The following is a 25154-nucleotide window of genomic DNA, read 5'->3' as shown; positions in this document are numbered from 1 at the left end:
TCCAAAATCCTGTAAATAAGAGCATAAAATGCCACTACAGCACACCAGACTTCTTGGGAAAAAGACTTTTTCCCTTGGAAGACAAAATCGTTAAAAAACATAACAAAATAAACATAAACTAGAATATGCCAAAGCTTTATCATTACTGTTCTGAACGATAGGGAAATCTCAAATGATTTCAGCTGTACCAGTGCAGTCACAAAAATGCCCCAGAATCAAGCACTGATGAAGAGATATCACTGTCAATAACAATCAAAACTGTGGAATATTGATACTTCTCTGGTTGTCTGTCAACACTGTAACTTTGGAGCCATGATAGCATTAATAATGTACTAATCAATAGCATATATTTGACTGCAATTGTTCCTGATAAAAATAATTAACCATTAACACTGTATCTGATTTGCAAAGTTTACTTAGTTTGATGGTTAATAAACGTGACCATTACTGGCAAAATCAGCTTTGCAGTTATGCTGCTGCATATGATTTATGTATTTTATATCTGTTAGTGTCCTCTGTGCTCCCTGATGCCCTTTGAAAATTGCTTTCACTACTTGAAACGTTCTTGTTTTATCCCATAGAAGAAAAGAGCATTGGAGAAAAGTAATGAAGGATCACAGTGAATAAGGGGAACACACACCATTCTGCGAGCCTGAATTTCTAAGAATAACATTTTGGGTTTGTTTCATGATTGAACACCTGCCTGCAAATGCAATTTATGCTTGGACACTGAAAACTGTATTATTTCCTATCTTTACAAACTCGTATTCTCCACTGTTATTTGAACAAGAAATACATATAGAACATGATCTTTGACATTTTAATTAAAACTTATGAAATGTCTATAGCAAATAATAAAGTACAAATCGTCTTCCTAATTTTAACCTGTGTTGCAATTGTGTCATGAATTCAAATAACCATGAATAAAGATCTTTCACAGCTAAGAGCACAAGCCGAGCCAAAAATTCTGAGGCTGACATCTAATTAAGATATACTTCCCCCTGATGAAGAAAGTCCTTCATCTGTTACTGTGTGTTATGGTGGTTCAGGGCTATATTTAAAAGGCCATTAAAATTGTACCTGAAGGCAAAGTTAATCTTTATATTTGACAGATAATAGCAGCTTTTTTGCAGTAAGTAGCGAAGTGAATATTGTATTTCTTTATGATCTAATGACCATTCTGTTTAATCTTAATGAAGTAAAGACGAACAAGAAAATATGCTTAAGGGATATTCTAATACATCAATTATGGAAAGTGGGAAAGTACTTTAGAAAAGTAGCAGTAATCTATTGTAAATGGAGATCTCAATAAGCACTCCTAGCCACAGGGAGAGCTAAAAAAGATACATTAAAACTGTATTCAGATTCTGTTCATTATATATGTGTTCCTCTCAGCTCTTAAGTAATGTAGCAATCACGTAATTAACTTTTGAAAAGGCAAGCATTTAAAAAAAAACTGTACACCTATTGAACATGGTAGGCTTTCTCCTTATTTTATTCAGTGAAAATTAATTTTTCCACCTACTTTCCTCAATGCTGGTGCAGAAGTACTGAGACAAAGCGACATTTCTTCTGAAGGTATTGCAAAAGTATAAATGTGATTCCACAAACAAAACAGACAGTGATTCTTTTATCAAAGAAATAAGTTAAATAAAGATAGATATATGAATAAATTCTTCTGCTACGTGACTACAAACACATCTATGCCAGGAACTAGTTTCCCCTGGTGTTTCACTCAATAATGCAGATCTGTATTTCACTAGAAAGGTTGTTTTCTTTTTAAATAATTTTGATTTTGACTTCTGTCTTGTGAGATGGCAGGAGATTACACAATCCCACAGACCTGTGTACCTCAAACTCACACATTAACTCCACAAAGAAAGTTCAAGGAATTTTCCTAGTGAAATCACTGGAACTACAACCAACTAAGGAATCCAGCTATGAGGATGTGAGTCCCACTATAGTAATGAGGAGCCTTTAAATTGAATCCAATGAACATTGATACCATATGCAGTAACTTCAAGGAAAGATGTCTCAGTAACTCTCAGGACAGGACACTGGATTCTTACCTTCTCCTAGATACGCCCTTTTTACTATGCATTTGTCTACAAAAGTCTCAGTGATATACGATAGAATCAGTCACCCATGAAGACTGTTACTCTGCACTAGGATTCTTTTGTGCCTTTTTCCTACCTTGGTTTAGTTGTCTTTCAGCATGTTGGAACACTACTAAGCTAAAATACAAAAAATTCACCTCCAGAACAACAGTTTCCACCTGCAGAGTTAACACAGTGTAACTATTGTGCGTTAAACTGTACCTTACACCCAAAAGTTGTCCCAGGCATGGATACCAGGTGTGCGAAGATGCTCTGACTTTCACATTGGCAAGCTTCGGACTGAGTTAAGAAACATGAATATCATTGATATTATATTAATAAAGAAGTAATCTGTTTTTCACATTCATAGCATTGACAAACTGATGTAAAATTCAGAACAAACATTATATTTTCCTAATTTTTATATTTCCCTAATTTTAAGGGCTGATTGTTAAAATGAATTTTTCTGAGATGTAGAAAAATTGCACTTCCATTTGCAAAGTGAAAGAAAAACTTCTCAGTTACATTTCTAAGAAGGTCTGAGTGTGGGATTCAAACTCCTGTACTTAAAAAGAAATCATCCATTTTCATTTTTCAATAAACACAAGCTGGTTTGTGAGTGTTATAGAACACATTCCCGCCATACAGTTTAAATAATCAAAAGATTTTATTTATTTGCAGTATTATAGCTTTTGTAAGCCCAGGAGAACTGAAGAGATAACAACAGACCTTGGTGACAAATTATTTTTTCAGAACTTCTGGATCTGTTTCTTAGTCTAAAGACTGAAGGCATGAATGCATCGTGTATTTTAAGAAAACAGAATGTTACTATTCATGGCTCTATATTAGTCATTGACAAATTAGCCCCTTGGTAAATGTCTCAAGAGGAAATGCTAGTGACACTCAAGCAGATTTTTAGATAGTGGATATATCCCTTGTGACAGACGTATGGCTAGCTACAGACTTTGGATATAGTTTACATGGATAAGAAAATTATTATCCACAGCCTTCTCATGTGTCTAAACATTAAATGATATATATACTATGGTCACATATAACTTTGTATATTATATCCACTTTTATACAAGCACATATTCGCCTTTGTATATATTACTTTAAAATTAATAATGACAAAGATCTACTTATTCCTGTGGTTTTATTTCAAAAGCATAAAAGTCATGGTGAACTTTTCAGTAGAATGCCCTACACGCAGTTATGGAAAACTGCTTTTAGAGGCCCATGCTCAGCTGTAAAAGGAATGCAAGCAAAAATAATACCTGTAACAACCTAAGTTCTCAACATTGTTGTGCAAAGCTGAAGCTGTCAGAATGGAATAGCAGTGATAATTCAGATGGGTATTTGAACTGACCTAATTGTTTCAGAACACTAAAAGGAAAGGCTGCATTTTGATGTTTTAAAGCATCAAAGCAAGGAAGCAACAAAAGCCTGCTGTGAAGAATTCATAGATATTAATCAGTAATGTATTAGGTTCATAATTGACTAGATATATTTACAAAATCTTAGCTAGAATGTACATTGCTCGTGTTAATGTCTTTAACCTCCTGCACAGCTCCAAAACACAAGTTGAAGATAAACAATAAACTGTCATTTTGCAGTCCTCAACCTCCATGAATACAAAGCCAAGGGAAGGTTATGCTTATTATAAATAAGAAATTAACAAAATTATACCTTATTCCTCTGCAGGCAAAGCCACTGACTGTTTATTTCTCTTTGTTCCACTTACCTTCATATTAAGAATCCTCTTTAAAACTGAAAAAAGTAGGTAAACAGATTCATGAACATATTTGAAGTGGAATGTTGCAGTTCTGTATGTTGAAAATGTTATTCATCAAGAAATCATACAGCCTCTTCCCCTATCTTCCCCTATCACTCCACTATCAATTAATATAAGGATTTATATCCAAATAGAAGCTATAAATCCCAGCTCATATAATGCAATTTAAAATGTCATCAGGCACACATGCATTCACACTTATTTATTTCTTGCTTGGTTTAAAGGCACAGCTGTCTGTGAGATATTCAATAACAAATTCTCAAACCTTCAACTAATACCAATAAGTCATCAGGATTGTGTATCAACATAACTTCATAAACTATGCAGTCCAAGTGTATTTTCATTCTATAATAAAAGAATGTTTAATAACTCCTTCCCATATTTCAATAGAATTTAAAAGCAGGGACTATTTTAAAGAGTTCTGGGGTTTACACTGATATTTTTCATAATAAGATATTTTTAAAGTATTGAATGAATTAAAAGTATTGAAAATATTAAAAAAGTCAGTTATAAAAGAAAGGGAGAGGGGCAAAAGTCACTGCATCCTCAACATCCAAATTAGCATCACCAACTTACAGGGAAAATAGCACAAATAATAATTTTAGTATTCCATTTCTATAAAGAAAATAGTTTTTGCAGACACTTAAGTCTTTTTTTTCCCCTTTTCCCAACACTGACTAGTATTGTGTAAACTACATTATGATAAGAGAAATAAACTGACTTGTCCAAACTAGATGACTTGAAATGTAGGGAAGGTAGATGGTATTTAAGCAGCTCATAGACTACTCCAGATATTGTGCTGGCCTCTTTTCCCTCATAAAGAAGAAAATAAACATTTGAGGTACTCAGTGCTTATCCTGGCAAAGCAGAGACTTATATGTTGTGATACAGGTCACTATCTCATGTAAATGTCTAAATTATTATTTGAAAACACATTTTCTATATTTTTCATAGAACGGTAGGGGTTGGAAGGGACCTTTAGAGATCATCTAGTCCAACCCTCCTGCAGAAGCAGATTCGCCTAGATTAGGATGCATAGGAACATGTCCAGGTGGGTCTTGAAGACCTCTAAGGAAGGAGATTCCACAGCTCCTGTGGGTAGCCTGTTTCCCTGCTCCGTCATCCCCACAGTAAAATATTTTTTTTCTTATATTTAAATGGATGTTTTTGTATTCCAGCTTCATCCCATTAACCCTTATCCTGTTGCTAGCTACTGTGGAACAAAGGGATACCCCAACCTCCTGACACAAATTTTTAGTTATCAATGTACCTACTTTTGAGCCCAATATTTTCCATCATTTCCTAAAACATGTCATCAAATACTGGTAAATGTCAATGCAGGTAACAATTATTCCACTCCTTCATATTCCACTTGATTGTTTCCAACAACTTCTGTACAGCTTTTTTGCACAGAGTGTTCTTGAAACAGTAGAACATGGCCCAAAATATAAGTAATGGTATTTATTTAAAGATATCACTGACTGAAGCAAGAATAAAATTAATGAGTTGAGCTATGTTTAATGGAAAGAGCTGACTGGCAGGGAATCCAGTAACACCTTTTTAAAAAGAAACCAAGAAGTTTGTAACCAGAAACTAATGACAGTAACAGGCATTTTCATCTGAGCCCTATGTAACTCTTGAATCTGTTTCAGGGTAAAGGATATATTACAGTTCCTAAATTCATTAATATTTATTGTATGTCAGTGTTTGATTGGTGGACTTCAAGAAATGTACAATGTGCATACACAAAATTCTTTCTTGAGATAATGTCTAAGCAACAGCATCAACCTTCTCCCACCTAAAAATAAGTAGTCCTGTTTCCATTTTTGTCTGATTAACCACAACATAAGTCCTTTCAGATTCAGACTGGAAAACAATCTAAGAAAACAAAGCTGAATGTTGAAATAAAGAGAGCTGAATAACCTCCCTTTTCAGTATCTTGGGCCAGTTGATTCATTACTTATTAATACCCGCATAACATAATACCTGAATATGCCTATTCATTGTACATTAAAAGCAATAAAGAGATTTTGGAAATCAGTATCTGGGATCCAGATATTTAGTGAGAGGAGCTGTCTTAACAAATGTTATGGGTCAAGTGCCATTCATATATTTGCATCCATATTTGTTTATGAAATATGATATTTGTTCATAGTATTTTTCTGTTTGGCTGGAATTTAGATGGAAAGAAGCATTTGATTTAACACAGTAAAAGAGTTCTTAACTGAGGTTCCAAAACAAATAAAATAAACCATAAAAAGCAAATGCCAGAGCAATGAATTTGACATTGTGAGGTTCTTTCCTTAGTTTTTGTTTAAGTTGAAAATTTATCTGAATAATTAAGTATTTGCAAGTCAAATGAGCTAGTAGAACTCTTCAGCATCAGCTGTTATATCATGCTGTTCCTTTGAACGATATTTACAATGCAACAGGAGAAAAAACAGGGAAAGATCCTGTGGTTCCTGACAAATGCTGCTAATGAGAGTTCAGGTATTTCTTCAGCATTTCCAGCACCTCCTTAATAGGCAGTTGAATGTCACTGGTTATGCAGCCACTGCATTTTAATCACAGGTTAAGCCTGCAGATGAAAGTATTCAGAGAGAAGTAAACTCTTCCCTAATTTAATTTTCAGCGGTACTCTGACCCTTATAACCTGACTTTGCTAAAGTCAACAGGAGTTTAGGCAATGTCTCCCAGGAGAGGAGGAGCCTAAGCATCTGGTGTACATGCCCTTCAAACTATTTGACAATATTGGTGTTAGCTCTTCTACAGTTTATATTACTTAACATTCTGCTTGTGTTTCTCTAAGACAGTTCCTAAGTGCCTTAGAGTCCTTCCTCAAATGCATCTGTTGTGCCTTGTTAGGATTTAGAGCTGCCATTCCAAAACAGAGTAGCCGCAAGTAATAAATCCAGATCAGACTGACTTCTCTGACTAAAGACTGGTTGTTAGGAGTGCTGAACTTTTGCTATCAGATGGATTTTGTCCCTCAGTATTGACAGGATAAGAAGACTCAATGAATCTGACATGTCCATGTTTTAAAAATACTACAGTCATAGACTGAAAGAAAATAACTTGAAAGTCATTTAATCTCATCTTTCCACTGGATGAATCTGCTATAGGACAGTAATAATTTTGTGACAGCAGAACAGCATGATAAAATCTAGCTGCAGGAAATGAAAAGGCAAGACATTTTAAAATACTTTAAAATTAGGAAATAATGTCTAGCAATCCAATCATATTGTCTGGAATAGTCAACATTTCCTCCTGACTTTTATGTCTATGTACTGGAGAGCTAAAATTATTGAATACTGTCCAAATGACTGAATCTACTAGAAGTAGAGGCAACTGTTTCCTTTCTCTCACGTTGCTTTATTGCAATCCAGGCAGTTATCAGAGGCAGAGAAAATTTGATTATTGGATTTTACTGTAAAGCTGTATTTCTTCCTGGTTTATATTAGCAATGAACCACCAGTGATAATAGGAAGAAAATAAGCAGCAAAGCAAATTAAGGGAAAGGGAAACTAACTGTTGAACTAACTGATATAAACTTCACTCATTGTTTTGTTATGCAAATTGTTTCATATCAATAACTGGGTAATTATTCAGAAGGCAAAACTTCAAAGATTCTCATACAAGTTAGAGTTGTGAAAGCTCTGGAATTCATTAAGCAAGATGAGAGCTTGTAAACTGCAGTTTAGAAAAATCAAGCTGCCTTATTTATTATCAAATAGCAACTGCTGTTAAAAATGCAGAAAATACAAAGAAATTATACAGACTTTGTTTTCCCTCATGTCATCTCTACTTGTCTATTGCCAGAACAATCAGCAGTCATCAGCTGACCAGGTATGGGGGAAGTATGGAGACTGTCAGTTACTTCTAAAGGAAAAGGGTTAAGAAAAAAGACCTGAGCCAAGAATTTCCTCCAGCTGCCCCCAACAGCAGGCAGAGAGAAGCTCAGCTCGCCTTACAGTAGCCACTCACTCCTGGGAGCACCAAGTACCAGCATCCCTGACATTGACAGAATATCACTCCTTGAAATTATTTCTCATTCGAAATAGAAAAGTTGGACTGGAGGCTGCTTTAATTGGGAGGACATTCCACATTTCTGAGCAGACTGGACAGAACACAGGCCAGATGTGCAATGTAGGGTGGGAAAAGTGCTTCTGATGCTATATTTGCACAGCATAGCTACATGTAGTGTGCGCAAGTCAACAGGAGGTCCTTCTGTGTAAAAACAGTGTCCTAACAGAAGCATGTTCAGTACTGAAAATTTCCACAGGAATTTTTTAATTTTAAGTAGATGAAGAAATTTCCTGCAATGCATCATACACTACAGTATATGGAAAGATAATTCCTGAAGCAACAATTGTACACACCTGTCATGTTAAATCGCAGAGGCTGTTTCTTGCAAGGGAAACATCCATCCAGCATAGAACAAAATTACAGTGGTTTAATGGTTTCTAGATCATGAGGGTAAAAAGTCTGCATCTGGTATTGAAAGAAACCTTCGTTTCTCTATAACTATAAGGTACTTGGCCTAGCCCTGAACGTTAATAACAAGTGGATTAAAAATGTAGCACAAATCCAAACAAGCATTGTTAACCAGAATGTTTCACTAAGATTTACAATTCTACTGACAGAGTGAGTTTCCAGTAATTTTCCAGTATTTTCTTGTTCTTGGAAAAATGTGGCAAAAAGCAACTTGACAAAACTTGAAAAAGCGATGTTAACCAAGCTACTATTTTATGAAAGTTTTGACCTAAGGCTAAACACAATTTCAAAATGCTGTTTTGCATGTCATTCTAAATCAGGATGTTTTGCACAAACTGTGTTCACTATCTGCCAGCTCTCACAATCATCCAAATGGAAGAACCACACATAGAGTAACAGTGACATAAGGACTGTGCTTTAATGATTAAGAGCTTATCTATAACACAGTGATATTTTCAGAGTACTCAAATAAGCACTAATTTTCCTATTCATTTGTATTGGCTGACTATATGAACTATTAGAAGTATATTCCATCTTTCATGTTTCAGCACAGGAAATAATACACCACTTAATATTTATTTATCAGAGCTTGATTTTGTAAAAGAGGGATTAACTCCAGTGTCTTCTATATTAACTGAAGGTGCTCTGTACCATTTAGAATTATTAAAAATTATGTTTTCCAGTGTTTACAGAGACTATTTTCACCAACAAAACAATAGTTTTTCTGACTGAAATGGAAGTGAAGCCTTTATTATAAAAAAATTGAAAGACATGGCTTTTTTTTTCACCTTGATAGATGAGTGTTTTATTTCTTTTTTGATATCTCAAAGTGTGTTTAGTTATTTGTAAAGCAAAAACGTGATTCCTTAGAAGTTGCACAAAAAACCAAACTTTTGCAATGTAATTCCAGTTAGAGACTAGAGTAGTTATTGAAAGCAAATACTAGCTTACTGATGTGAATATCCAGTGACTGTGCTGTTTATATAAGTTAAAAGAAATAAAACTCAGTGAAGAAATTTAAATTTGGGGTTTTCCACATTTTTTTTCAGAAGACTAAGGGTTTGTAGAAACACAATTTATTTACTGTTATGACAGAAAAAAATGTTGATTTTATCTTTCTGGCTTTCCTTTTAAAGTGAAGTGACCTCTAAGTATCTGCCCTATAACTCATGGGTAAGATTTAAGTGAAAATGAAATTACATTTTTAAAGGGTTTCTATAATTGTCATGATAAAAAAGGCACATTTTAAACAAGTGCCTTTTCAAATGAATGCTGTACTTTGAGCTACATTAACATCATGTTCACAGCAATTAATCCTATGGCCTCAAAGAGCAAAATGTCACTCAACATCACCTTTATTTCTTATGAGAAACATATTTCCCTTTTTTACTAAAAAAAGGGAATGTAATTGTGGTGAAAAGGTTTTGTTTGTGTGTTTTTTAAAGAAAGCAACACAAACTGTGCATCATTTTAAGTGCAGTTTCCAAGAGAAGTCTGTTAAAAGTTTGAAGCCACCTTAGAAGAGAGGTTCTAAATCCTTTTGCATAAGCTATTTACTCGGAGATAAAGTTTCACTTTATGACATAAATAGACAATAATTTATTTTTGGCAGAAATTTAGTATAGTAATTCTATGTAAACATCTAATTAAAATTCTAATTCTAAGTAAACTTCTAATTACCAACATGCCAGAGATTTTTAATTATTATGCAAGGTATCTTTTCCAAAAGGAAAGGATAGAAAATCTACCACTCCACATTTTCAAAAGGCAGAAAAAGTACCACAAGTGTATGCATAGAGCAATAGAAGAGTCTAACTGATCAAACAGAAGTCCAGATAGATATTTACAATCAGGTAGCTTGATCTGTCCAGAATTAGATCAAATACAGCATTAAATACAGTATAACATTAAATAACAGTAAAACATTAAATACAGTATGTAAGTTACAGTATAACTAATATAGAAAGCATGCTGGGACAGTGTTTACTGTTCCACTGTTAGAAAAAAAGTCTAAAAAATCTACCAAATATTTCTGTGGGCTTTGCACAGAATTTGGACTATTTGTAAGAAGAGTGACTATACCTTCACTATCATACTTTATGGTCTTGCTAATGTTTCCTAAGTGTTCCTGTCTTTTCAACAGAGAGAGACTGGTGCCTCTGAAAATTGGATGGGAACTCAAATTCCCTCCTAGGGTCTCAGGATGAAGGGGACCCTGTGGGTATGTTGGCACCATTCTGTAAAGGTTTGGCCAAAGGTAGATAGCAGGCCAACTTCTTCTAGTCTGCATAAGTAACAATAAGTAGCATAAATATCAATAGTAATACATGCCAAAATAATCTAAGATCCCGTCTAAATTTTAATCTCCACCTGTAATGAAGATCAAGCCATCATATTTTCACTAATTTTTTGGCTACTTTGAACAAGGATAGATTAAACCACTACTGAAGTAATCACAACTTTCAAGTGCAAAGAAGCCTTATTCTCATTGTTAGGGTTACCATGGTCTCAGGGACCATGTGTTCAGGAAGAATTATTAGTTGTTCTGTCAAGTAGAAGTGCAACTCAGATGAACCCTTCCAGTTTGTTAGCTAATTTTAACTCCTATAAGTACACAATAACAGATAATTCCAAAAGCAAAATTGAGCCTGTTTCAGTAAATACGATAATACTTTGCCTAGCTCTACAACAAAATGTAATCAATATACTGCAGATTCCTCTTTGTAATTCAGGTGACTTAACAGGTTCAGTCAGAAAAATCTAATGACCACTTTTGTTCTGTGGAAGAACATAGTGCTGTGCTAAAGAACAGGTAATGAAATGGCAGCTGAAATACTGACATAACACTTCTCAAGAAGAATCAATCCATCAGAATCAATCCAGCAATGAAACTACTTAAATGTTTACTTTTTTCTTTTTTTGTTAATTACATGGATTTATCATATATAAATATATATATATGTGTGTATATCTCTCTCTCTGTCTCCAAAATACTCATGTTAAAAAAAAAAAAAAAATCCAAGCCAGAACTATTTTCTAAAGACATTTGGATAGAGTTATAATAATTACATATTTTTTGTCTCAAGAGGGATTCAGATATTTCAGGTTTCATCTTCAATTAATAAAATGTCTTGCCATAAATTGTCATGCATCAAAAATTTTGCAAGTATCTTACTGGAAAGCAAAACTTGCACTTCCCAAAGGTCTGGAGGCATAGTCAGTTCTAATCTGAGGCCATCGAAGACACTGGAAAAAGTCATCCTACTTACTGACATTTCAGAGAGCATTAAAGTGAACCTGTAAGAATGTCATCTATGTGTCCAGAGGGAATAAGCAGAGTCGAAAATGCATTTTATGGAGACAGCAGCAAGGTATAGAATATTACTTATCCTGGTTTAAAAAAAGGGGGAAAAAAAGTGGCAAAACAACTTACTCCTCATCCTAAAATAATTAGATAAAACCAAATGAGTTCTTCTAAGGTGTAAGAAATTTAAATCAAAGAGGAATGACAATGTCTCTAAACTTGTTTCATTTGTCTAGGATATAACATTTAGCATCACACTATTTTATTTGATCCATAACCATTTTTAACCATCTTAGCTAATCACAATATGGACACAGAATTCCCTTTTCAAATTCTGTATTTGTTTGTGTCTGGGCAGTTTATCAAATAACAGGTTCTGGACAAATTATGTTTTCTGAAAACAAAGTGAAAAAGAGAACATTTTTCAGAAATATATGAGGTCGGTAAGCATTCTTTTGCTTCCATCTTTTTTTGTTCACTTATGACCTCTGAAATATAATGCATTAATTATTCTGTTGTGCATATCAACCATTTGACAGATTGTTTTAATAAAACTCTTATATGCTGTGGTTTTCTTTCTAGACTGCCAGGAAAAGTTTCACAAAAAGGCTGAGTAGTTCCCTTAAGTTATCCCAGATAAACAAACTACAAAGCAAGTTTACAGCACCTAAGACCATCCATGCAAAAATATCACACAGGCTCTTTACAGTAACAACACAAATCAAGGTGCTCAGTCAAGAAGAAAAGCTGATGATGATTCAGCAGCTTGTTAAATGGGGAGCAGAAATGTTTATGCTTGAGAATCTTTAGTTAATGACACATAATTGCTGGGACACTTCTTAATAAAGTTCTATTTAAAGAAAACTTTTTTTCTTTGTTTCACACAGGGATGGTAGATTTTTAGTAATAATTTATAAAAATCATTAAATTATTTATTATTATTACTATTCATAAAACCTTAGATAATATCAATGACACAGAGACAGTTGCATAAATATGTGTCTGCATATTCACCTAAGAAACTGCACACAAAATAGTAGATTCCAAAGTTGAATCTGGCCTTGTAAGAAGAGTATTCCCCCTCTGTGAGCATGCTGCAGGCGAGGGCTATGGCCCCAGCTCTCTGCTGCTGCACAGCGGTTTGAGTCTGGGCACCAGAATTAAGCATAAAAACTGCCTTGCTTGTTTTTTCAAAATCCTCTAAAGCAACTTGGAAGGGTCATTTTGAGAAATTCCATGCCCTTACCATCCCATAAGAGAAGGGTGGGAGGACAAGAGATATAGAAAATAAAGGTAAAATAAGCAAGGGACAAGGGGGAAATTGTAGACTGGGTAGTGGGGGGGAAGAAAACAATTCTACCCAATTTCAAAGCAGGAAAGGACATTGCAAGAGAGAAGCTGCAATTTAAAAAGAAAAAGAAAAAAAAGGAAGAAAATTCTTAATGAAATGTCAGCAAATTAGCTCCTGGCATTACTACCTTTGCTGCCTTGGTTGGACAACTTTACCTCGGTAAGTCTTAAAAATAATAGTGCAGCTTAAACACGTGATAAAAAGAACCAAAAAGTAAAAAAAAACCAAAAAACCTCTATAAAACTGTCATGGTGTTTGTTGACATACTGTAGTGGTCTAAGTTAATAGCAGGAGAAACAAGGGAATTACTGCAGGTCTGACGCAATCAAACAGACCTGATGTTGAAATGAGCTGTGCAACTTCATTTCATATGCAACTCCAACAGCCCTTGAAATTGTAGCCAGGTAGATATTTTGTGTACTCTAAATCACAATCACCTCTGATTTGAATCCAACGTAAAAATAATCTCTTTTTTTTTTTTTTGCACATATATGGAACATAATAACAAAGAACTCAGAATTTGGAAAGCACAAAGAATCATGATTTTCATTCTTCTCCATATTCCTTCCAAATTCACTGCCTATTCCCCCAATGATAGGTATGATCTTTCACAACTGCACCTTTACTTGCACTTGATCCCACACTCTCCTCATGCCCCTACTGCCTCTGGAGCTGAGCTGAGCTGAGCTCTTTGTATAGCTACAATTCAGATGCACCAAACCCTTATTTATAAAGTATCTGTGATGACTGTGCAAAGAAATTATCTCATTTTCAGTACAAATACACTATTTAAACCAAATAGATTTTGTGTAGACCTACTACGATAAAATCTTGGTTTCCCAAAGAAACAGCAAAAGTTATAAAATACATGTGGCCTATGAAATACTCTGCTATAACTTTAATACACCTGCATTTGTATGGTGTTTTTAGGATAAAATCCACCTACTTCTCAGTGAAGATGCATAGGTAAGTTATCTAGGATCAAGGTCCACATACACCAAAGGTTTACTACAGGATAGAGAATAATGTACCCATCATCACATCTCAGCCCTATATTCAATGTCGTTTTCACCTTCTTTTTCCTAACCCTTTAATTTATTAAATTATAAGCTGGTTTTATTTTATTTGTCTTGGTTTGGGAGTTTCTTGTCAAACACACTAGCTATTGTTTTACTGTGATTTTACGTGATTCAGCATCACAAAACAGCAAATTAATTTAGAACGCAAAGCCTTTCACTGTACAAGTTTTCTTGTGGGCAAAACAGTCTTTTAGGTTGTTCTACACTATCTATATAAAAATAATTTAATCTTTTCTTGAAGCTCTCTGAATAACTCTGTATACAATCTAAGTGTTATACAGGAGGCTTTAAAATACTGTCTCTAACATACAGCAGTTACCAAAAATGAATATTATTAATCCACATTGTCATCTTCAGTACTGCTTTTAGTTTTTCTGACTTCATATTTAGGAATATTCAATATAGCAAAGATCAACGGGAATGTAGCAAAAATGATTGTATGTACAGAGGGTTTCTTACATGTGTTCAAAGTTAAGGAAAAGGGTGTCTCTTAGAGAAATAGATAATTTTCTCTGAAATACATAAATAATTATGAATAGGGAAATAATTTTTTGTTCATTACAGAAGTGTAAAATTCTATTTTCTATTCTTATTATATTTATTTTGATTCTACTGTTAAAATTTGTACCTTATAAAAAAGAATGTGTGTTGAATGATTGAAACAAAAATATTTCTATAAAATTCCAACTGGTTTGAAATCTTTAATTCTCAGTTTTGGCATAGCAGAAAATGTCCCAGGAATCCATTAAAAATATTGCATAACAATTAAATTTTGTCTTGTCTCTCATGGCATACTAAAGACTGGCGTAACAAAGCAAGCACATGAAACGCCAAAACAAGCCCTTTGGCTCCCATATTCCTGTAGTGTGCCCCTGCTACTCTACTTGACACTGTTCTGCCTCAGACTCAGCCTCCTCGTCACTTGTATCACTTTATTATTTGAGGAAGAAAGCCAGGAAAGCAGAATCAGAAAATCAAATATGTCTTTAACTTTTCTGCCTGAACTTTTAACTTTTCTTACTGAATCACAGAATCATTTTGGCTGGAAGAGAATTGCTCCTGTCTCATCTGTACAAGGTAATAAGCTGTTGGGGGCAATTTGTGCCTCCTCTCCCATGTGGAATAACCATAACTATATATGTGCATTTACCCACAAAGAACTATCTACAAAAATTGTGTGTATATCTCTATTATATGTAATAATATTTACATTCTTTTCTGTCTTATAACTGAGCTAAGTTTCCAATGAGAACTTTTATTACATGGAGGTAGATATCCTAATAACAATCATCACCATATCCTGATGCATTTTATTTTGTTGCTTGTTACTTGATGCAACAAAATTAAAACAATATATAAACTATTTGAAACATCAATTTCTGTTCAGGTGATTCAATCCCCTGTAAAATGATACACTGTAAAGGCTCTTTTGCCCTTAAACCATAATCCTGATTCATCAGATTTTAATAATGCATTTGAGTAAAGCTTTCCTGCTCAGCAATAAAATTCACCTGTCTACTGCAAGAGCATTTCCAGCTTGAATGAATCTGCAGAAAATTGCAAATAAGGTCCTTAGCAGACAAAAAAAACCCCAAAACAACAGCAAACCCACAACTAAACTACAATATACTATAAGTTAAAAATCTCCACTTCAAAAATAAGGCACACTGCTTCACATCTTCATGCTAGTACTTTAACAAACCATCAGTGTCTTCATGATTAAAAATGGAAACATTATTCTTTTTTCCTACCTCTGATTCCTGTCTCGCATGACACACAAAATTTTCTAGAGTTCAGAATACTACAATTTGCTTGTCCTTACACAGGCAAAAACTTTAAGAATGAGTCTAGAAAGACAAGCAGAACTCCTATCTTCCAAACTGAAAAGTAGCCAGCAACATTCACAGACACCATCAATGACAAATCATCACGGGACAAGGTAGGACGCTTTTGTTTTTTTAAGTATACACTAAATTACACCTACCTGCTGTCGAATTTCTTCTTCCATCTTTACAGGGGATCCCAACTCTGCAACTTGTTTGACACCCTCACTAGCATATCCTCCATATTCCCAAAGGATGTAGTTCTTTGAGTGAGAACTACCAATGATTGCAGACCAGTGATTGGTGCGTCCTTTTGGGGAGAAAAAAAAAGAAAAAAAATCAACCGTCAAGACAGTCTCAAAGCAAAATTCCTAATTTTTTATTAAAGTGAATGGTTTGAAGTACCCAGTCTTGATCAGTATTATGGTTTTGCACGTGTTGTACACTGTCAGGTTTCACTACATTAATATACCATATCTTTAGAGTAATAAGAAGGATCAAGTAAAATACAGAAATTAGGCATAAAGTGTCAGCAATTATTGGATATAACAACATAGGCAGAAATGGTGAGCAAGACTGTACTCTGGCTAATCAAGCAGCACCACCAACAGCAAGGCTTGGTATATATTTTCTTCACTAAAGACTTGACTTCTTCAGGAAGCTTAAGAATCTCTTAATTTTTGGTTTCCATGTAAAATTTTTGAGAATGAAACCTGCAAAGGAGAACTTCAGTGATCACTCAAACATTTAACAGCAACTAACTTCCTTAATGGGAGATGCTGGTTTCTAAGTCCACTGAGTTTGAGTGGTGACAGCAGATTACCAGCAAAAGGTAGATGTACAAATATGATTACACTATCATTACATGTTACAGATTTAAATTTATAGCTTGATATCCAAGCATTATCAGTCACAGAGCTACAAAACACTTTGAGCCAGAAACCTTCTCCTAACAACTTCTTGCTTAAATAGAGGTAAAACATTTACTTTTTATGGTCAAGTAGTAGCCAGCATACCTTCCAGGAAACTTCTGAAACAATGGTAAAAAACACTTCTTACTGGAATTGACATAGCTGGCTTTTTTCTCTTTCTACATACTTAAATTATAAATGTATCAGGTCTCCTTTCCCAGCCTTGCCTCAACCATTAGTAGGGGTTCCCTTTCATTCAAGAAGAGAGCAAAGAAGTGGATTTTAGTGCTTCTATATTCGCTTGCCCTAATTTCTCATAGTGCAAGATTTATAGAACTAGGCAAAAGGATTCTTGTTCTTTTTTTTGTCAAACAGAAAAAGAAAAAAAAGTAACAGTTTAAAAAGAAAATGTTAGAGAAGTCTGACAGAACTGAAAAGAGAATCAAGCAGAAATAAGTAGTCACAGAAGTCCCACACTAGTGGAAATAAAAATGAATTCACTTAAGTGTCAAATAAAATACTGCAAAGATATTGGCTTAAAGGAAGGATGTGAAAATGAAGTGCTCACATAAGCAGGCAGACTGGTAAAAGTGCAAAGACTGTAGGAGATGAGTGAGACAGAATGATGGAATGCGATAATATTTACCATTTTTTTTTGCTATACAAAAGGTAGAGAGTAGCAGGAAAAACAGTCGAAAACTAGAACAAATGAATGAAAAATGAATAATGAAGTAAACAAAAAGAATGCAAATTTAAGATTTGAAAGGTGGGACAGTGAAATTGAAAAAGATAGTGTAGAGAATTGAATAGATAAAGTCAGATGCAGCAACCTAATCACAGTAGAACAGAAAATAGATTAGAAATAAAAAATGAACTTCAATGGTAGCAGAAAAAAGCTAGAAAAGTGTAGCAAACAGAATAAGATAGATGAGGGAGATGGCTCAGCAACACAGTAAACAAAGTCTCTGCAACTTCCTTAGTGCTAGATGTGGACCAAAATACACCTACAGAGCTTTGAATTATGGTAGGTTTGATGTTTTCAGAGTCCATTAAAGTTAACCCATAATTGAGCCCCAAAATGGAGAAAACCCAAAACTAAACCTCCTCCCAGGCCAGATAATAGCTGAAGGGACTATAGTGTCAGATGAAGGTTTCTTGACCCAAGATTGTTCCTTAAGTAACACTGTCACTTTGTCAAACTGGTGAGTTACTGACATTCAGTTCCATTGATGGGAGCACCAGTTTTGCCTGTTCTTCCTTCCTAGAACACACCATCTCACAAATCATAGCAGCTTTCCCTGAAACAGTAAATGCCATTTAGTGAAACTTATTGAAAGAGAAGTTTCCACATAGTCCCTACAAAAGAAAAAAATCTGTCACTAGAGAGAGGAATCAGAGTGCCTCTAAGTCTTTAGTAAAGTGGATAATGAATTATCCACATGCTCCAAAGCTTCTCATGTTCCCTGTCCTAAACAAAGCAAGAACATCTAATAGTCTTCAGAACCAGAATCCAGCATCTTCCACTGAACACCTCTCCTTAAAGATATTTGTTCTGTGGGTAAGGCAGCTGGCCCACCTGTTTGCCCAATAGCTGTTTGAAGTGAATTACATCTACCCTAAATCTTTTACAAAATCTGTATGACGTTTGCAAATGTTTCACATGTTGGCAGATTCAGAACAAGATTATGTTATGATGGTTTCATTCTAAGCAATGTTTTATAGAAAAAGTGTATCTGAGAACTCCTAAACAGAAAATACACTTTAAAATTTAATGTAACAGAGGTATTTTAATTGCATGGGTATAAGAAGTGTAAAATTATTCTTAATCTATGGAATCTGTGAAAACCTCTTAATAGTTCCCCAGAAACAAAAGTTTTGCACAGCACCTTCCAGAAATATTTCAGTGTGACAGTAAAAGAAAATACATAAAATATAAATTTTATCCTCTGCTTTCTATTTCAGCCATACTGAGTGCACAGTAGAATTTTATATATGATAGTTTGGCAAAAAAAATAGTGATTTATTCCAGTATATCATGAACAGCATTTTATTTTAACATATTTTCTGCATAAGTTCAATATTTTAAAAAATAATGTCAAAGACTAGTTTTCATTTTTAACATCACTACACCTGGATGAGATTGTTTCTCAAATTTCAGAAATTTCAGTCTAAAATTTTATCAGATGTTAATGCTGGGCTTAATCCTACTAACATTATATAGCTATTTTTTTATTACATCACTTTATAACTGGGGAAAAATGAACAGAGGTCTACAGGGTTCATTGTTGTGGCAAACTTTTGCAACTTGGTTACTTTCATTTAGGCACCCATACTCTTAATGTGTTCCCCAACTTGGATTTAATAGAAAAGGCAATTTATCCTCAATATTACATTATTAAGTCATATTAATGTAATAGTTTTCAATCATTTTCTCCTGCCCTATTTTTCACCACCAGCTGAATCCATACAAATAATGCATATAAAGTGTGACACTCAGCAGATAAATAAATCACACAATAGCTTACAAGAGCATTCCTGCGATTACTGATTTTGGCTTATTTTATCTCCCATGTATTAGGCTGACAAATAATAATTGAACAATACTACACTCAACTCAAAATGTATGAGACACTCAACATAAGCAATATTGCTTAGACTGTTCAAATGGTGAGCTTATTGCCACACAAATCATATGTAAGTTATACCATGATATTCTGACACTGTGGCAACAATAAATAAAAATCTACACATAAAGTCTGTATAATGATCAACCACAGACAACATAGCAGTGTTTAGAGACCACTAGATGGGATTAATGCCCTCAAATAATTTCATAGGCTTGATTGTCGTGTGAGCTCATACACGCTTCAGTTTAAAATGTCAGACAAATCTACAGAATTCATTTGTTATGTATAGCACTCACAGAAAGATCCATAGATTTTCAATGCTTAACATAAGCAGTATTGTACTCATGGCAGAGCTGTAAAAAAGTAATATGTTGAACAACAAGACCCAATCCTCTTCAAAGTCCCTTCTTGATACAATAGTAAAACAATGACACTCACGTGGAAAATCTTTGGGATGTGTTTTTTCTGACCAATTTCCATAAAAAGTTAGCCTGTATTTGGCAGTTCCACAGGCACAACAATCAAAAATTGGTTTCTCAGTCACACCTTCTGAGGCTCCATCTGATAAAGCAGCAAATATCCATTAATAACATTTAAAACTCAAAATCAAGAGAAAACAGCAAAGTTACCAGAACAAATACTTCAGTAAATATGAGTTAAACCCATTTTGAGGGGTTTAAGTTACATTAGATAAATTAGGACCCTGAAATACCTGGATCATATTTGTAAGAAGACTGAATTATTTACATCTACAATTTTAAATAAGAAGACATAATTATTTCAGTCATCTTCAGATTCCAAAGGGATTTCTTTCTGGTTCTGTCCAACATGGACAAAATCTCAGCTGATCTCAAAACACAATAGGCTGGAAATTTTTGGACAAGCAAAGCACATAAATCCTCTAGTGGGATGCAATGCTTAGGTTTAAGAATGAAATAGCCCCAAATTCATTAAACTAAATGCCCTGGAGACAAACAAGTTTCACACAAATATCAGGTAAAAGGTACAATTGTCACATATAAGGGAAGGCAAGGAAGATTCTATGTGAAACAGTACATGTGATAAGGAAGAACACAATTGAAGGTCCCAAATTTGAACCTAGATGACAGTTTGATGCCTCAAAATTTTAATGTGATACATTAAGAGAATTAAGTGGAAGATGACAAGATCAGAACAATGTTTCACTTTACCTTACCTTGTTCACAAATTTTTTTGGTGAGAGAACCCTCATCTTGAAAATAAATTATGCGTTTCTGTACAATACTGGCTCTGTAAAGAAAAATAAAGAGTTTAAAATATATTTATTCCTTAATGGAAGAAGAAAATGCATGACAGAGTAGCAAAAGGTCAGAACTGAACTGCTAAGACCTAGGCATATAACCCTTTTCTGACAATTTATGTACATAATACAGGAATACAGATAGGATATTTTTGTTTCAACTTGCATTTGAATTTCATACATCTTACAGAAATTTGGAATGTTTTTACCTTTAGAGGAGTTATCATAGTCATATGGTGAAGATCTGTGCTCTTGAAAAGCATGATGGTAAACTGAATATTGAACATTTTAATCAAATCTTATACTAAAATGTTGAAATTGCATTCAATTTCAGAACAAAAGCACAGCCAAAGCAAATAGCTGTTTTTAGGAAACTACGTGACATTTCAAAGACATATATACTTCTGACTTATGACAGCATTTCAGTGCAAATATCACATAAAACAGAAGACAGTAAAATAGGTAGCATAAATTAAAGCCTTTAAAAGTAATTCAAATGCTACAAAAGACAAGGCACTTAAAAATTAATCTAGAAAATTTTATTAAGACTTATAGTTCAAACAAAATATAACTATATAAGACTCAGTTTAGTGGGAGACAGGGAAGATGAATCTTAAAACCATACAGCGAAAAACAGTTGCTCTGCAACTTTATTTTTTACATCTGAAATTGTACAGATGAAATTTAGCTGATTGTTTAACCTCCCATTTGAGAGATAAAAAATTGAATTTTGTTTCAAAGATGTTCAAGTTTGCAAACCATCAAGCCCAAGTTTTCTTGCACATTATTATTGTGGTCACCATATGGTAAATGTCAAAACCAACTGGAAAATATGTTCAAACCACTTAGGTGACCCCTTCCAGTTCTAGATAAGCTCAATTAGCTTCTTTAACCATTTGTTAACCATACAAAATTATCTTCTTTCAACAAGAAAGCTGAATTTGCTTAATTCAAGGCATTATTTGGACAGAATTTTCTGAGGAGAACATGATCTGGGAGCTGGATGATGGAATAATGCAGTTACAAGAGTATATACTACCCAACAGTGTAGCACAGGTCATCTTTGCAGACACCAACTTTGCAGAAAAGGCTTTAGAGAGAACATTTCCTTTTCTAACAACAAAAGCTTTGCAGCTGAGACATTGTCTTTTCAGCTGTGTTTGAAATTTTATTTGGAGCCAATAACCTGAATGGCAGTTTTGGTACTGATTCCAGGTGGAACAGGATTGGTATTAGATGGCTGCCTAAATACTTAAAGCAGGCACACTTCACAAATACTCAGACAGACATCATATTAAATTAATTTACAAGTATTAAATGGTTTTAATAATTAGCTTGTAGATGGAAGACAAACCAAAGTCTCTGCTCAGTGTATCTGCCTAGTTTTTCATTACCTTTTGGTCTTTTGTTTTGTTTTATGTCTCTATTAAAGTTCTAATTTGCACTAATGATTCCTCCCTTCAGTTTTGAGGCTTACAAAACCAGCTTAAGAATGGAATGGCTAACTTTTACAGAGAGGTAAGAAAGCTTTCAGTAATTTACACAAGGTGTACATCCACTTAGTCTGCATAAATCCTTCCCACCACTTGAAACATCCAGTACTGTCTGATGTTTTTGGGAAAGGGAGATCTGATTGCTTCCCCCTACATATTCACATATTTAAGTGGATCTTTAATTTACAAATTTCTCTCTTTGACTATCAGCATACCGTGGAATAATAATAAAAAAGCCTAAAAGAAACACGATGCCAAATATCTGTTTGTTTTCTGTTATCTTTGAAGGAAGACTCTGGATGATGTTAAAGCTTTTTCATCACCAGTCTTGAGGAGCAAAACCTTATGTTACAGGCATATACACACCTAGAAGCACTAGCTTTTAGATTTTTAAGAAAAATTCCTTAAAATGTTACTTACTGTTTCTGTTTTGTAGATCTCTCAGAAAAATCAAGGCCTATCTGGCAGCTCCTGTAATAATTGTTTTGGCACTACCACCTCAGAATGTTGTAGGCTGGATACAAGCAACTCAGAGTCTCTGTCCCATCCCAGTTTGGTCAGACCACCTCTGAGCATGAGGGGAGTGAAACCTGCCCTGAAAGACTGCCTTGGAATATGTCCCTTTCCAGCACAGTTCCACAATGACTGTACCATACTGCTGTGAAAAGCTCTATCAAGATCATGTAAATTGCAGTTAGATACCAATAATCAGGAAATGTCACAAAACCATAAAAATTCCGAGCAGCCTTGAGAACACTCCAGGTCATACCAGAAAGAGAGTTGTGGTTTGTTAGGTTTGGGTTTTTTTTTTTCCTTTTCTTCCATAGAAACAGTCTTAGAGCATCTTCCTTACTCTTTTTGTCAAATCCTAGCATCAACAGAAATATTCTTTTTTTAAATTGCCTCTGTAGGTGTAATGATGTGACAAAAGTAGTAAGGAAGAGGATATGCAACAATTGTTCCCATGACATTTTTTAAGTTTACATCAAAACCATTAAGTATAATATTAGAGTTAATTTTAATAAAACAGGTTTTGCCAGAGCTGGTGAGGATACCCCAAGTTTCACCTGAATAATCAGAAATAATCACAGCTACTGGATTGTAGAAAAAAAACCTTTTTTCCTGATGTTTATTACTTGTCATTTAACCTTGTTTTGTCCTTACAGACATCAAAATTATTTTCTTTAATTATCCATGCCTTACTGATTTAATTACATTAATTATCAATTATTTCCCACCTCAGAAAGCTATCAAGAACAGTCATACTTAAAGGATGTTAAGTTTGTTTGCTTTTTTAGTTTTATAGTCTTTTGGAGTGAATTTCTAAATGTACCATTTACCTTAGCATTACACAGTGAGATGAAAACCACATATTTACATCTGCTGTGATTTTGTTGGTGCTAGTGGATTTTGTAATTCTAATGCATTATTTAGAATGCTCTCATTTTATTTCTTTCTGTGATGTGTTAGAAAAAAAACAACTCTGTGTTTCTGTCAAGCACTTACAAGGTCAGAAAATGTGCAAACTCCCAGAAGTTTACCAACGTTATTTATTCCTCTTCCTAATATTTAGTGGAGTTATTAAAACAAACTAAAATTCCCTTGAAAGCATAAACAATCCATTAGCCATTAGATGCCCAGAAATTTTTAAGCTGGTAAGGTATTTGATAACAACATTCTTCAAACTAATTTTCAACTAGGAAAGCACTCAATCTCCCGAAAGAAAAAGCTCCATCTATCCCTAAATCTAATTTTGTCATCAGCCATCATTGACAAGGGTCAACACTACTAAAAAGTTGCATGAAATTACTTCTTTCTTGATGTCTAACTTAGGAGCTAAGACAGATGGTGTGGGTTTTGTTGTCATTTTGTCAGCTTTGTTCAGTTGTTTATTTTCATGTTGTTAGCACTGTTTGAGCAAACCAATCAAACTTGATATTTATGTTGGATACAACATACTAATATTCCTGTGAAGTTTCTCAGTGTTGTCATAACTCAACATTTACATGACTGCACATGATGACTGCTTTTTCTCTAATAGATTAGTTAGGTGAAAACAATAAAAACTGCACACCTATAGACCAGAATATCCTTCTTTAGTTTTATTTTTTAACATTTCAACCATACTGTCAGAAAATATAATTGAAGGAAACCCCACCACAAGAGCAAACTATTACTAACTTGTCTTACAATTTGCTCTAACTTCAAATTCCTTTTGGTTGATAACATACCTGGGTCTACCATCACAGGCATACACAGGAGCTCACCGACTTCAAGACTGATTTGGCCATCATACATAATACAACAAAAAGCTCTAAGGGAAAGCATAATTATATATACTGCTATCTTATATTTGTCCTTAGAAAATCTCTTTGTTCTTTGCTTGAATGGCCACATGACATAAATATTAAATCTAAAATCTTCAGGAAAAAACTCATACTGACAAAATAATTTCTGACATGTACAGCACACATATTACCTAAAAAAAAAAAAAAAAGAAAACATCAAAGGAGATAAAAATGAGTTTGTCTAGAACTCCCAAGAAAATTTTGCTTTGTTTAAAGCCCATTGCCATTTGCTAACTGTATCTTCACCAGGTGTTTTGGTAGCCACTCTTTTTTGTAGCAAATATCATCTCCTTGTATTTCAAAACTAAGTATTACACGTTATACTGCAAAGAAAAGTCATAAAAGATTGGATAGGACTGGGTGGTTGGAGGCTATGTTGTTATTCATAGTACTGTTTATGTATAGTAGATGGAAGCAATCTACGAAATATTGGAGTACAGTTTTTATTAACCTAGTGAGAACAAAGTTATGTCATCTAAGAGCTATACACATTGAGGTAATTTGTGATAAGAATCAATGAAAATAATTTGTCTCTTACCTATCAAATCCTAAAA

At 34.2% G+C, this 25154-nt stretch overlaps 1 protein-coding gene across 2 annotated transcripts in view; it reads right to left on the bottom strand.

Moving 5' to 3' along the window:
• The window catches only part of SPON1 (spondin 1), a 193096-nt gene that overhangs the window by 113399 nt on the left and 54543 nt on the right, over positions 1-25154 (bottom strand). Inside the window, exons 4-6 of one of the 2 annotated variants that reach the window (XM_061999708.1) lie at positions 20676-20749; positions 19919-20041; positions 16104-16252 (exon numbers count right to left, since the gene is read on the bottom strand). In XM_061999708.1, the coding sequence (XP_061855692.1) occupies positions 16104-16252; positions 19919-20041; positions 20676-20749 (346 nt within the window). The remainder of the gene's footprint in view (positions 1-16103; positions 16253-19918; positions 20042-20675; positions 20750-25154) is intronic. The other variant, XM_061999709.1, reaches the window with a different exon arrangement.

This window comes from Colius striatus, chromosome 7, assembly GCF_028858725.1.
Source record: "Colius striatus isolate bColStr4 chromosome 7, bColStr4.1.hap1, whole genome shotgun sequence".
Taxonomy (NCBI): Eukaryota; Metazoa; Chordata; class Aves; order Coliiformes; family Coliidae; genus Colius; species Colius striatus.
This window is presented reverse-complemented; position numbering and strand designations above follow the sequence as displayed.